The 11,898-nt window shown below is 33.3% G+C and overlaps 1 protein-coding gene across 1 annotated transcript in view; it reads left to right on the top strand.

The window, feature by feature from the left end:
- LOC110148489 (olfactory receptor 4A15-like) overlaps positions 1-5,177 on the top strand; it is a 10,411-nt gene extending 5,234 nt beyond the window's left edge. Inside the window, exon 2 of the mRNA XM_070472841.1 lies at positions 5,169-5,177. Within this exon, the coding sequence (XP_070328942.1) occupies positions 5,169-5,177 (9 nt within the window). The remainder of the gene's footprint in view (positions 1-5,168) is intronic.
- Positions 5,178-11,898: the final 6,721 nt, after the last annotated feature.

The following is an 11,898-nucleotide window of genomic DNA, read 5'->3' as shown; positions in this document are numbered from 1 at the left end:
GTTCTCCAGAGGTCTTCCCAACCTGAGGATCAAAGCCGCATCTCCTGCTTGAGGGGCGGTTCAACTGGATATAAAGTGGTTGTATGAAAGGTGGACAAGGAGACTTTCTATAGTATAGAATTAAGTAGCAGTCATTACTAACAGCTCCTTTCAGATTATATTTCACAATGCCAATTATTTAACATATTAGGCTACTGAAACCTTTGAAACCTTCAAATAATAATATGCCCCATTCCCAACTGGGGGATAGAATTTCTCAGAACTTGAATATGGAATAGGTGTTAAAAGACATGAATGTGGAAACAAAAAAAATTTTTTTCTAAGAAATTGTCCAGAATTTCCTTTTCACAAAGGTTTAAATTCCCCCTCTCTACATTTGAAAGAGATGTCTTTGGGCCAGCTTCGTATCTGGGCAGTTTTTGTGCCTGCAGTTATCAGACAACATACAATCTTATACATAAATCATTGCTGCTGCAATTAGCTCATTTACCACTTCTACGCTGAAGACAGAGGAAGCAGTCCCTCCGTAAACAGCTGGGATGGAATTGCTGGAAGGGCAGTCTGTCCAGTTTGATAAACACTCACATCCCCCTACCTCTGCCAGGTAGACGCGTCTTCTTTCCCAAGGCTTAGGGGAGGGGCAGGGGCTGCTACCTTTTAAAACAGAAGACCCACTAAACTGTGAGAATTGACTTGTGGTTTAGTTGCTAAGTAGTGTCTGACTCTTTTTGCGAACCCATGGACTGTAGCCTGCCAGGCTCCTGTGTCCGTGGAATTTTCCCAACAAGAATACTGGCCGCTGCTGCTGCTGCTGCTGCTGTCACTTCAGTCGTGTCTGACTCTGTGCGACCCCATAAACAGCAGCCCACCAGGCTCCTCTGTCCCTGGGATTCTCCAGGCAAGAATACGGGAGTAGGTTGCTGTTTCCTACTACAGGGGATCTTCCTGAGCCAAGGATCAAACCCCGTGTCTCTTACCTTGCAGGCAGATTCTTACCACTGAGCCACCTGAGAATTTATTCCATTGGATCTAAAAAGAAGATAATTGCCCTAAGTTACTTGCAGGGCTTAATTTGGGGTTTATTTTAACCTCCCATAAGCTCTTTAAACTCTGCTTTGCTAAACTAACTAAAGTAAAAAGAAAACTGTCCTGATGACTTCAAAGCAACTCTTCTTTCATGCAAACAGAAGTCAAGAACACAGACAGCAAATGTTTTGCTCTCAGTCTAGCAGAGGAATTATAAACAAATCGGTTCAATTTATTTGCTGTTTGTGTTCTTGTTGTTTATAGGGGTGCTCCAGTTACACCTTCAGTTTTTATTTTTGTTTACACGGCCTCATATTTTTCCCCACAGAATTTTTTACTCATCTGAGGCATGATTGTATTATAGCAGTCTTAAGTGCTAATTTGTTTCTTTTTTCTATTACAAAATGTATTTCTTCCATAGCACTCCAACTTTTAAGGGAATTCATTAGAAAAACACTAGGAAATATGGTATACAAGGCATGAGTTGGTAAATTAAGACAAAAATATACCATATCACACATATGAATGTTAATGGAAGTTAAGTGTTCACTTGTTATGACCTATATCCTTTTGAAATGTGTAGTTTCTGAGTTGTTAATCTGAAGCAATATTTCTTGGTTGTTCATTCTGATGCTTACCCTATATTGAACTTTGTGGACCTTTGTTTATTTGATGGACATATAAAATATAGGTGTTGGACTTGGCAAGTCAAATCTCATATGGATTCAATCCCACATGCCAGATTCCTGGCACAAAGGAAGTTGAGTAACAGAATTCTACTCTAGTATAGGTTGATTCTCTACAGAACTGAGCTTATGTACAGTGGTATCATTGTGTCGATTGATTTACCCAAATGCATCTTACTTAGAAAAATACTATTTGCAGAATTTTAAATGTATTAAGAGTTTCAATACAATTGTAGTGAAAGATCCAATATTTTATTTTGTCCATGATATCATAAAAGAAAAATTTATGCAGCTTTTTAGAATTATAGGCTCTGTAGTGTGATTTTCATTGTCTTTCTAGATTCAGCTTATTATTCCAGCAGAGATTAATGATCAATATTTATGTGAGAAACTTTCTTTTAAAGTATGTATATTAATGCAATGTTAGTGAAATTAATTTCACACCATTTCTTGCTTTCTTTGTATTAATCAAATATGATATCTGGATTTAATTATGGCATCTGGGGATAGTACTATTACATTACACATGGAGGTTTTTGCTCTAAAATTTTTCTTTTCTATAAAATGTAGTAAAAGTGACTTCTGCAGGATAAATTTACAGCATTTTGCTTTTTAAATTCTTTTCTTATAAGACTATATTAGCATTATACAAGCTTTTAAAAAATTGGAGTCATTATAATAAACATTTTAATAGAAGTATAATAATATCTAGAATTAGACTGTACTAATGCTTGGTAAATTATATACACAGCTCTGATTTTAGATATTTTAACATTGCCAAGTTAGGTTTTTTTAAGCATAACAATATGGATTTGAGAAATCATTAATGAGAATAAAGTTTTAATTCTTTATCCTATTAAAAGAAAGTGTGTTTCTAGTATTTGCCAATTCTTCTGAGGTTCAAAAATGACAACCTGTTAGTTCCTACCATCTACTATACTTCTAAACCTTTCACATGTGTTCATGATTCAAAATTCAAAAGGGCTATTCATGTGTCTCTTACATTTTTGAAATAGCATAAAAGATAAATGATTATGAAAATAATTCATCAAAAATTATAATTTATAATCTTAACACCTTTTTAAAAGGTACATAACCTTCAGTCACACCCCAAGGGTCAGTATGTTATAATTTTGTTTTACTTAAGCTTATAAAAACTCAGATAAAAATAACTAGGTTTTAAGCATGGTTTCCTCTGTTTTCTAGTCTCAGAGTGGGGAATTTCTAGATTGACTTTTTTTTCCCCCCTTCCCCTGGGAAATATACGACTCTCTATATTATGGCCATTAATGTTTAGTAATGAGTTAGTCCTCAAATACCAATAAGATGATGTGGGCTTGATGGAAGTTAAATGTCCCTAAATCCTATGAATTGATCTGCAGGAGCTGTTTTCCGCATGAGTGGTGGCTTCACCCAGGCAGACATCCGCAGAGCCGAGGAGGTCAGGGTGATGGAGGAGGAGTGGGCTTGGCGGCACATATGCACTCTATTCCTGACAGTGTCTTGCTTCAGCAAAGGGAAGTGAAGCGCGTATACCATGCTCAGTGGCATTTCCAAATGCAGCTCAGCTGGGGGCCCAGGCTTATTGCATCAGTGGCACATACCGGGCAAAAAAGGAAATACATAATTTTGTCAAAGTAGTAGATCACAATCTACCAATCCTTCCCTCCCCCTTCAAAATCATCACCCACACACACTAATAGCTCTAATAGATACAGACTTTATGCATATTTCAGTCACAGCAGTATTTCTAATGCATATGTGAAAGGGTCCTTAATTTATGTCTACCAACTGTGTGGTGCCCTTCTTTTGGGTAATGTCATCATCCTAATGGTGTTTCTATTATACTCAAAGGTAGCAAATGAGGCTTATTGCAAGAAGGTAATTGATTTTCACTGAGTGAAAATGTAAATAGCCATAAGAAATCCTATGAAAGATAAGCAGTTGAAAATTGCCAGAAAAAAAAAGTGATTTGTATACATGACTTATTGGTCCAAGTATATAAAATGTTTCTTTTTTCAAGTCAATACCACAATAACTGTATTTCACATCATTTTATTTTAAATTGAAGTAAAAATAGAAGAATTTCAATGATCTTGCTTTTACCAGTTTGGCTGTGTATATTATGAAAATTATCATCTTATATGAAAGGAAACTTCCTTTTTTCTATGTGTCTTTGTAGAAGAAACCATGTGAATAAAATTTCTCTTTTGCATTTGTAAAGCTGAAGAATTCTTCTTTGGACTTTCTAGAGTGAAAAGTGCTTAGTATCTGTATCAATTATGTATTATATATATACACACACACAGACACACACATATATATATATATATATATATGCTGAAATCCCATTGAAGTTTAGCATAAATATCAGCCCCCAAATTCAAGAAAAAAACAAAACTCAAAATGTATTTTATTATTATGAAGAAGAATAGAAGCAAAACAGAATATCTAAGGCAATGAATCTGTTAAAACAAAGCTATATTTTTAATGTATAGTGAAAGGCTCATAAAATTATTTTTGGTTCCTCCACAAGTGAAATACAGACAATTATTTGCATCAGCACTACTGTCTTCTGACTTTAAAGTATACCTTTTCTGATAAGTGAAGAATCACTTATTTTAATCACAAACATTTTAATCACAAAAATCTCCTTTTTCAACTTAAAATTTTTGTAATGGTAATTAATAAATAGACTATACATTTTTTCCACTCCCCTACCCTATCTTGCTTATGATTTGAGAAGGACTTATATTTCAGGATTGTAAAATGTGTAATGAGAAGGTTTTTGAATTCTTGCCTTAGAAGGTCACTTGGATTAAAAAGAAAGATATCATTTATATTGACCTTTGAGTTGGCAGATAGAGAGATGTAATAAATTTTATTTCTCCTGGAGAATAGGAAATGGGACAGGAAGAGAATTCAAATTCCTTCCCATTGAGGGAAGTTTAGAGGAACAATTCTTTCCTTTCACTTTCAGCATCGTCAGATACAAAATCTTTAACATCTGTTTTATTCTTCATAACGTATGTGACTAGAGGCAGGCCTGACTTAGCCATCAGTCCAAACAGGGGGTAAACTGAAAGCATGTTGACTTATTACACAGTGCCATGAACAAAATATACTCTTTAATATAAATTAATCCCCAACCAAGCCTTTTAGTTTGTTACAGTTTTAGATTCAGACAGGCAGGACTCCCTAGTGATACAGAGATTTCACTAATCACTTCCAGAACCTTGTGCAAAAATTCCATTCAGTAGAAAGACCCAAGCTCAAAATAAAAAATTTAACTTTATGGGGAAAGCAAAACCTTATATGTTTATTTCATTAAGAAGAAAACATCAAATAGGCTTATCACAGTATGACTTGTAGTTTCTGTATTCCAAATTTTCTGTTTCATTTACAAACCCAGGTCTTTATTATGGTATTTCTGAACTTAACTATCTCTGATTTATCTTGCTGTGAGTAAATAATGAAAACAGAAATTTAAAGCTTTAAAGGCTACTAAAAAATTAGTACACTCAGATATGAAATCACAGTAAAGATGATGGGCTTGGCATCAGCCACTCTATTTAGCGTGTTTGATAGGGAGTGTGTAGTGAGAACTGTAAATGATACTGACAAATATGGGTCTGAACATTTGAAGAAGTCACTTATTCTGTTTCTAATGACCTTGAAACTTTTTTAGACCTATAGGACAAATGTAAAATTGGACCAATAAAAAAAGCATTTGGATAATACAAAAATATATTATTAAAACAATTTAATAGTTTCATGTATCTATATTTTAAAAAACTTGATTTGGTTTCTGCTTGGAAAACTTTTAGGAACTAAAAGTTGTTTTAACAATTTTTATGTGTTGGAAAAGAGAGCTTTGTTACACATCATTCTATTGTCCAAAATCTGAGATAATGAATGTTCTATTTCAAAGAATGTATGTTGTTTTTTATTGGTTTTTATACAAATTCCCTGCTTTGGATTGTAAGGGAGTAAACAATGGTGTCTCCCAGATACACCATTCCATATCTTGGGCGTAATCATGGGTGCAATTTTCTTTAAGATTGAGATGAGAATCCTGTTGGCAGTATGTAGCTACGGTTCAGTCCTGAATCCAGGAAACTTTAATTCAGGTGCATTGTGGGCACATAAAATTTGAGTTCAAATGCTTTTAAGAAGTCATGCCACTTTGTCGTTTGACACTAATTTTCAACCCAGCATGCTTTAGCAATGACTGAAATTAGTTCCAAGTGAATTACAGCTAAGCTATTTTCTACCATCTATAAGAAATTTTTTATGCCAACTGAGTCAAGAGAGGTTTTGAAATTTCCTTTAGTATGTGTTGGGTTATGGGGCTCATCAGTGTAGACAATCAAGTGTCCTGATTGTACACATCATTGAGATGTCACTGCTTTTTTACTAATGTTGTTCAACTCCAATTATTTTCTTATTGGTCAGAAGAAACACTCCTTGCAATTCTCTGCTTTCTTTCCAAGTCATCAATAAGTATTATTTCTGTCGAGCCCATGAAACAGATATTGATCCATTGGAAATTGGACTATGATGCAAATAATTTCCTTCATGATAATAATAAATTACCATTAAATATGTCTTCTATCTGCCAAATTAGAAAAAGTGTTCTCTGGGAAGAAGTATGTACCATGATTCAACCTTGTGTCCTTAATACAAGGTGGAGACTTGAATTTTTAGGAGAATTGGAGGCAGATTATTTAGGCAACATGACTATGAAGAGATATATCATTTGACCATAAGGAAAAGAAGCTTCTCGGCCTTGCATGTGTGCTAATTCACTTCAGTTGTGTCTCACTCTGCAATCCTAAGGACTGTGCATAGCCTGCCAGGCTCCTCTGTCCATGGGATTCTCCAAGCAAGAATACTGGAATAGGTTGCCATGCCCTCTTCCAGGAGATCTTCTCAACCCAGGCATTGAACCTGCGCCTCTTACGTCTCTTGCATTGACAGGTGGGTTGTTCACCACTAGCACCACCTGGGAAGCCCTTCTAGGCTTAAATAAAATTAAATCTTGAACAAATGAGAGATAGTTTTCATGGACTAATTTGAATATTTTGAATTTTCAAGTCATTTCTTTTAGTCTTTAAAATGAAAGGGATTCATAGTGGATAAAGATTTGATTTGCCCTCTGCATTTCATAAAGGGTACAAGTGATGTTGGTTTAGTTAAAAGCATATAAAAGCAATTACATAGTGATGGAAAATATATGAAGTATGTAATCTAATTTAAGGTACCAAAATCAAAGTGTAAGGATCAAAACAATAGTGAAATATACAGTACTATGTTGCTGTAGAAAAAATTCAAGGGCAGCTTCGTAGAGTTGCTGTGCTTCAAAGATTAAACATAATAAGATGAATATCAAGTGAATTAAGAAAGTTCCTCAAAATGGCTTTTTCTTAAGGAATATTTTCCCCATCAAAAAGTCTCATAATTTGGTGAAAAATTCAGCATTTATTTATGAAGATAGTCTTTCTTTAACATTTAAAACTTCCATCATGTTAATTTACATGCTTTAAAACTATACTGATAAAGTGGTTGAAGTAAATAAATAAGTCATAAAAAGCACATCAAAGTAGTTATGACGAGACAGCCAGATGGCAGAGAATTGCAGTACTTGCTGTAATTTTATCAAAATTACTATTGTCATGGCATGTTAGTTTTCATAAGAATTTGTACAGTCGCTGATCTCATACAGACAAATTAATTTCAGGTTCTCTCATGTGTAGTCACATAACAGCTATACTTGAGCACGCACAAAAGAAAATTAAATAATCATAGTCACATAAACTTGAAAAGCAGCACAATATCTTAAGTTTACTATTCCATAACGTCTTGGGATCAGTGATCATTTCTGTTATGTTAGACTCAAATTGATCTACAGTACTACAGCCATTATGTAGTTTCTGCTATGTTTAGTCTTCATTATATAAAGGTATCGTGTCATATATTCTATTAGTGAAGAATTGTTATTAAGGCAGTAATGTTGTAATTCCTACATTTATGGCCTTTCTTCAAGTTTCATTCTTTTATCTCTTTTATGTCTAAAGGGATAACAGAGCTTTTTATGCTTCCCTTTAAAGATAAATGCAGATATGAATTCTCAGCAATTAATGAGCTTAAATGATATTTGAATTAAAAATGTTTATTGCAGGTTTCAAACATTCTCCTTCTTTTCTTTGTCCTGGAATTATGAAAAGGACGCCTGACACTGCACATTATACAAATCTCTTCTGTTCATATTCAACCAACACTTTCAATTGTAAAGTTCTCTTCCTAAAGTCATTTAAAATTTTTTTTTAATTTTATTTTTTCCTGGTTTTTGTTTTTCTAAAGTTATTTATTTTATCTTTGTTTTCTCATTTTATGGCCCAAGTTCTTTCTAACATGCCCTGTTCCATTATGTATCAGATTTAGTGCCTAATTTATACACACTAGGCCTCAGTATCTTCAACTATGATTTGGACATTTACCTGCTATATTTACTTCATAGATACTGGAGGTTGGGATGAGAACTTCATTGAAGTGAGTTTTCATTTTTATGACCTTAAAATTGGAAGAATAACATTTTCACTCATTGTTTCATTGATCTTAGACAATTCATCTGAGCAAATATAAAATATATTATCTGGCAAAATGATAGCAGTCATAAATACCTTAGGAAAAGTGTCATTAAATATTTAAATTCTTTATTCTTTTTTTCCACCAAAAATGTGCTATATTCCACTTTATAGGTTTGCCTCTAAAGAGAAAGAGTTGCTTAACTCATGGAATTTTAGTTATCCATGCTCAAGTGCTTTGTGGTCTTCAGTGTATATATAGCTTTTATTTCATATTAATATTAATAGTAATATATGTCTAGGAATTTCAGATGTGTAAAATTTATTTCTTGAAATAAACTATAGGTTTGTTTTTCTTATGGAAAAAAGGTTACTCATTTTAGAATGATCATGGCTTTGAAAAATTTGAATTAGCACTTAAACTATTGCTTTCTCTCAGTAGATGGGATAGGAGCTTAACATGTCTTTGGGGAGAGGTTGTAACAGGAGTGCCCATGGAAACAATGGTCTGTGTGTGTTCTACTGTAGTCTCAAAGGTTACTTTTCTCTTTAAGATCATGTTAATTCTCAAATGTTTTGGTTGAAATTAGTATAGATAACATAGTTTATACGCAGAATTGTGAAGATTTTACATATGGCAAAATGTAACTTAGTTACATTACTAACTTATAGCTTTAAAAATTGTGTTATACTGGAAATTTATGACAAAGAAGTTAATGGGAATGGAGATAAACATATTCATTATGTAGCATTGTTAATGCTAATAAAGGCTTAGAAACAAGGTGTCTGATCATAGAGGTATGCTAAGTAGATTGCATTTCATCTGTGAAATATTATGAAATGTTGGACATTTTTTCCAAAGCATTTTTAATACCATGGGAACTTGCTTATGCTATAATTTTAATGGATAATAATGAAATATAAGATGTATATATATATCATCTCAATATGTAAAAATAATCTAGAAATTATCATTTAAAAAAGACTGAACGAGAACTTGCGATGAATGTGGTTGTCTGGGGACTCTAGGGCTGTGCAGTGTCCTCAGTGATTCCTTATATGTTTTCTGTGTTTTCCTAGTATTTTATAATGAACATGTTGTTTTTTTCTTTTTATAATGCGAGGAAAAAGAATAAGTGGGAAAAAGGGCATATAACACAAAATTTAAAATATGGCATGTTTTTCAACCCCACCATATAATTATTACTTTTGAATTTTGTTATAGTACTTTTATGTTATAGTATTTATTTTTACATATCTTTATTCTCTAAGATTTTGAATGTGAGTTCAGGGCCTGTATCATTTGTTCTTGACATAGAACTGTAGATAATAGTTGCTTAGTACATTTCTACCAAATGGATGTATGACATTCCTTAAGGATACATATTTTTATATAGTTGAAATTCATGTGCCTACTACTTCTGTTTTGCTTTTTCTACTTACTTTGATCATAATGCTTTTATATGACTTCACATAAACTTAAAATGATAAATTTTTAATGTCATAGTACCTTATAGGATTAAAAATCATCCTAAATATGGATATTTAGGTTATTTCCCACTCTTGTTTCTATGAACAGAACTTAAGTGAATATTCTCATCCATTTACCTTTCTACTTTTCATAAACTACTTCTTAAGATAAACTCCTAGAGCATTCATTTTTATAATACTTGTTATGTTTTGCCCTATCCCATTACCTATCAGTGGGCTTATCAGAGGCACAGAGGTGAAGAATCTGCCTGCCAATGTAGGGTTAGATTCCTGGGTTGGGAAGATCACCTAGAGTAGGAAATGGCAACCTTTTCCAATATACTTGCCTGGAATATTTTGTGGATAGAGAAGCCTGGCAGGCCACAGTCCATGGGTCGCAAAAGAATCGGACACCACTTAGTGACTAAACAACCACAAATTACCTATTGGTAATGGAACCAACAGTGGATGAGTATGTTGATTTCTTCCCCCAAATTTATCTCAATTGAGCATTTTATTATTTTTTATTTTTATTTTTTATTTTTTTTAGCATTTTATTATTTTTTAAATTGAAATTATAGTTGATTTATAATATTGTGCTAATTTCTGCTTAAATTGAGCATTTTAGATTTAGGTCTCTGTTACATTTAATGGACATTTGAGAAGACGTAGGTTGCCTTAAAGTGCATTTATTTGATTATGACTTCCCATGCATCAGCTTTCAAGTTGTTTTATTTATGTGAATAATCTATTTATATCCTGTGCTCATTTGGAATTTTTGAAATTTTAAAAAATACACTTGAATACACTAATTACACATTAAAGAAAAACCCTTTGTATGTTCTATTTGATGCAAATAATTTTTATGACATGTGGTTGTCCTTTAATTTTGCTATTTTTCAATATACAAGAGTTAAAAAGCTGATATATTCTAACCCACTGATTTTTTTTCCCTCAGGTAATTGTCTTATTGATGAAAACGATCAGCATTTTCCAATAAATGCAATGACATTCTTTGTCGACATTGTACGAACATGGCTCGTTTGTAAATTGATTATTATAAAGTATGTAATTGTGTGTTAGTAGCTTAGGTATTTAGGCTAATTTTTTTCCCTCTTTGAATTTTCTCTTTCTGTGTGTCTCCTTTTTCTTCTGCCCTGAGCTTCCTTCTGCTCTTACTTTTCTTTTACTTACTGTCTTCCTTGCTGCTCCTTGTTCTACCATAGCCTTTGATTTCCCATGATGATGTTGAGACAGCAGCCAATTACCATATTTCACTACTCTTCATATCCTACTGCGATCTATTTGTTTAAATGCCTGAAAAATCTCAAGCCTTTGTTTTAATCAGAAATCAATTCAGGTAATTATACATATATGCGTACACATGGATATATGTGTGTATTTTATTTTGAGGAAAAAAACAATTCTAATGATAACTTCTTTGCCCATAATTATAAACTAAGGCAGTGACTTGCCTTGCATCTGGACGCTGGACATGAAACTGAAGACTAGATTGCCTCCCTGTCATGCAATTACCTCCATTCTTGGGACCAAGTCTATTGTTTATGGATCTTGATCCTTTCTTAAAGTGGAGCCTTTGCTGTGTGGCACTGATGAGCTAATGCTACCTTTTGGATTCTCACATTCTGAGTAAGCTAAGGAGCCTTGAGAGGTTGTGATGGATGAATGTTAAAATCTAAAAAAGTCAGTGTCTGCCTTTTATAACATCATTCATCCAGTTTTTCATCTATTCATTTTTGGGTCCCTCTCATGAGTCTAGCACTGGGTCAAACAAATATGTTTAGAAGAAAACATATGTCCTGCCCTTGAGGCACTTATAGTCTAATTTAGGAGATAAAATATATATATAAGTTGAAAAAGAATAAAAACTACGTTAGATGAACTTGTTACTAGAGACTGCAGGCTGCAGATTTATATGCCTTAGAATTTAACACTAGGGGAAAAAGCTAGAGTAAGTTTTGTGGTTTGAATTGTGTCCCAAAATGACATGTTCAATTTCTAACTTCTAGTACCTGTGAATGTGACTTTATTTGGAAATAATCATTGCAAATGTAATCAGGCTTAGATGAAAATGAAAGTCATTCAGTCGTGTCCGACTCTTTGCGACC

The sequence above is a fragment of the Odocoileus virginianus genome, chromosome 10 (assembly GCF_023699985.2).
Source record: "Odocoileus virginianus isolate 20LAN1187 ecotype Illinois chromosome 10, Ovbor_1.2, whole genome shotgun sequence".
NCBI classification, from domain to species: Eukaryota; Metazoa; Chordata; class Mammalia; order Artiodactyla; family Cervidae; genus Odocoileus; species Odocoileus virginianus.
Note: the sequence above shows the minus strand (reverse complement) of the source record. Positions and strands in the feature narration are given on the sequence as shown.